This window comes from Eimeria mitis, genomic scaffold (assembly GCF_000499745.2).
Source record: "Eimeria mitis Houghton genomic scaffold, Emh_scaff686, whole genome shotgun sequence".
Taxonomy (NCBI): domain Eukaryota; phylum Apicomplexa; class Conoidasida; order Eucoccidiorida; family Eimeriidae; genus Eimeria; species Eimeria mitis.
Genome location: NW_013574966.1, coordinates 10,578 through 12,291, shown reverse-complemented (window position 1 = coordinate 12,291; position 1,714 = coordinate 10,578). Strand labels below are relative to the sequence as shown.

At 49.9% G+C, this 1,714-nt stretch overlaps 1 protein-coding gene across 1 annotated transcript in view; it reads right to left on the bottom strand.

Moving 5' to 3' along the window:
• Window positions 1-632: 632 nt before the first annotated feature.
• EMH_0019720 (DNA replication licensing factor, putative) overlaps window positions 633-1,714 on the bottom strand; it is a gene marked incomplete at both ends in the record, with an annotated part of 5,126 nt that continues 4,044 nt past the window's right edge. Inside the window, one exon of the mRNA XM_013501419.1 lies at window positions 633-782. Coding sequence (XP_013356873.1) covers window positions 633-782 — 150 coding nt within the window. The remainder of the gene's footprint in view (window positions 783-1,714) is intronic.

Below are 1,714 nucleotides of genomic sequence, written 5' to 3'. Positions count from 1 at the left end.
AAAAAAAAAAAACAGAAATGGAGACAGAGACAGAGGCAGAGAAGAAGAGACAAACAAAAGCAGAGACAGAGACAGAGAGAGACAAACAAAGAGAAAAAAATAAAAACAAAAAAAAGACAAACAAATAAAAAAACAGAAAAAACCACAAGACAAAAGAAATTCTAAACAGACAGATTATAAACACCGAAAAAAACAATTTGCTGTTGCAGCTGCTGCTGCAGCTGCTGCTGCAGCAGAAAAGGGTTTAGCTGCAGCAGCAGCACCAACAGCAGCAGCAACAGCTGCTGCTGCTGCTGCTGCTGCTGCTGCTGCTGCTGCTGCAGTGGTGCTGCTGAGTGCTGGTTGCAGGAGGCAGCCACTGGCTAGCTTGCGGCACCGACGCAAGGAATCAGGGTTTAGGGTTAGATGCGGGGTTTAGGGTTTAGGGTTTAGGGTTTGGGTTTAGATGTATGAATTAGGGTTTAGGGTTTAGCGTCAGACGGGGGTTTCTCGTGTTTATCCTTACATATGGGGTTTAGGGTTTAGGGTTTGAGGCAAAGTGTGTGTTTTAGGGTTTAGGGTTTAGGGTAAAATAAGGGTTTAGGGTTTAGGGTTTAGGGTAAAATAAGGGTTTAGGGTTTAGGGTTTAGGGTTTAGATGTGGTTTAGAAGGGCCCTATCAAGCACCCATCTCCCCTGTCTCCGCAGCAGCAACCCCACCTCGTTTGCTGCAGCAACAACAGCCTCAGCAGCAACACAAGCCTCCGCCTGTCTCACCAGCACCCCCGCGCACTTCAATGCATCCTGCACAAAACCCTAAACCCTAAACCCTAAACCCTAAACCCTAAACCCTAGGATACACAACACAATCTGACACATGAAACGCTGCTATTCCGAGGGTTTAGGGTTTACGCAGAATATGTGCCAGATAGGTATGGAGTGCTTAGCTGCAAGCTGCAAGGGTTTAGGGTTTAGGGTTTAGAGATACAGAAAGAGATATAGTAGAGGTTCCGGTGCGAGCCAGAAGGGTTTAGGGTTTAGGGTTTAGGGTTTACAGCGTGAGAGATAGTGGAGGTTCCTGTGCTAGCCAGAAGGGTTTAGGGTTTAGGGTTTAGGGTTTAGGGTTTACAGCGTGAGAGATAGTGGAGGTTCCTGTGCGAGCGAGAAGGGTTTAGGGTCTAGGGTTTAGGGTTTAGGGTTTAGGGTTTAGGGTTTACAGCGTGAGAGATAGTGGAGGTTCCCGTGCGGGCGAGGAGAGCAGCACAGTGACGGCCAAAGGCCTCAACAAGGGGCCTCAGCCCCCTTCGTTGTTTTTTTTTTTTCGCTGCAGCAGCAACAAACAAATATATTTATACATACACACCTGAAATATATTCTACATGCTGCTGCTCCTGCTCCTGCTGCTGCTGCTGCTGCTGCTGCTGCTGCTGCTGCTGCTGCTGCTGCTGCAGCAGCAACGCCCGCCCAACACATAAACCTTTACCCCCCCTTCCCTGTTTCTGCTTCTCCAGCAGCAGCAGCAGCAGCAGCAGCGACACCAGCAGCACAATCATCAGCAACAGCAGCAGCAGCAGCAGCAGCAGCAGCAGGAGGTTTACATTCTGCAGAAGCCCCAGCAAAGAGTGCATGCGCTGAGGTGTCTGTACACCCGGTGGCGGCGACGGCGCCGGCGAGGAGACAGGGAGAAGAGAAGGGCGTGTGTCCATACACCTCAACTACGTCTCGTGCGTCTGCTG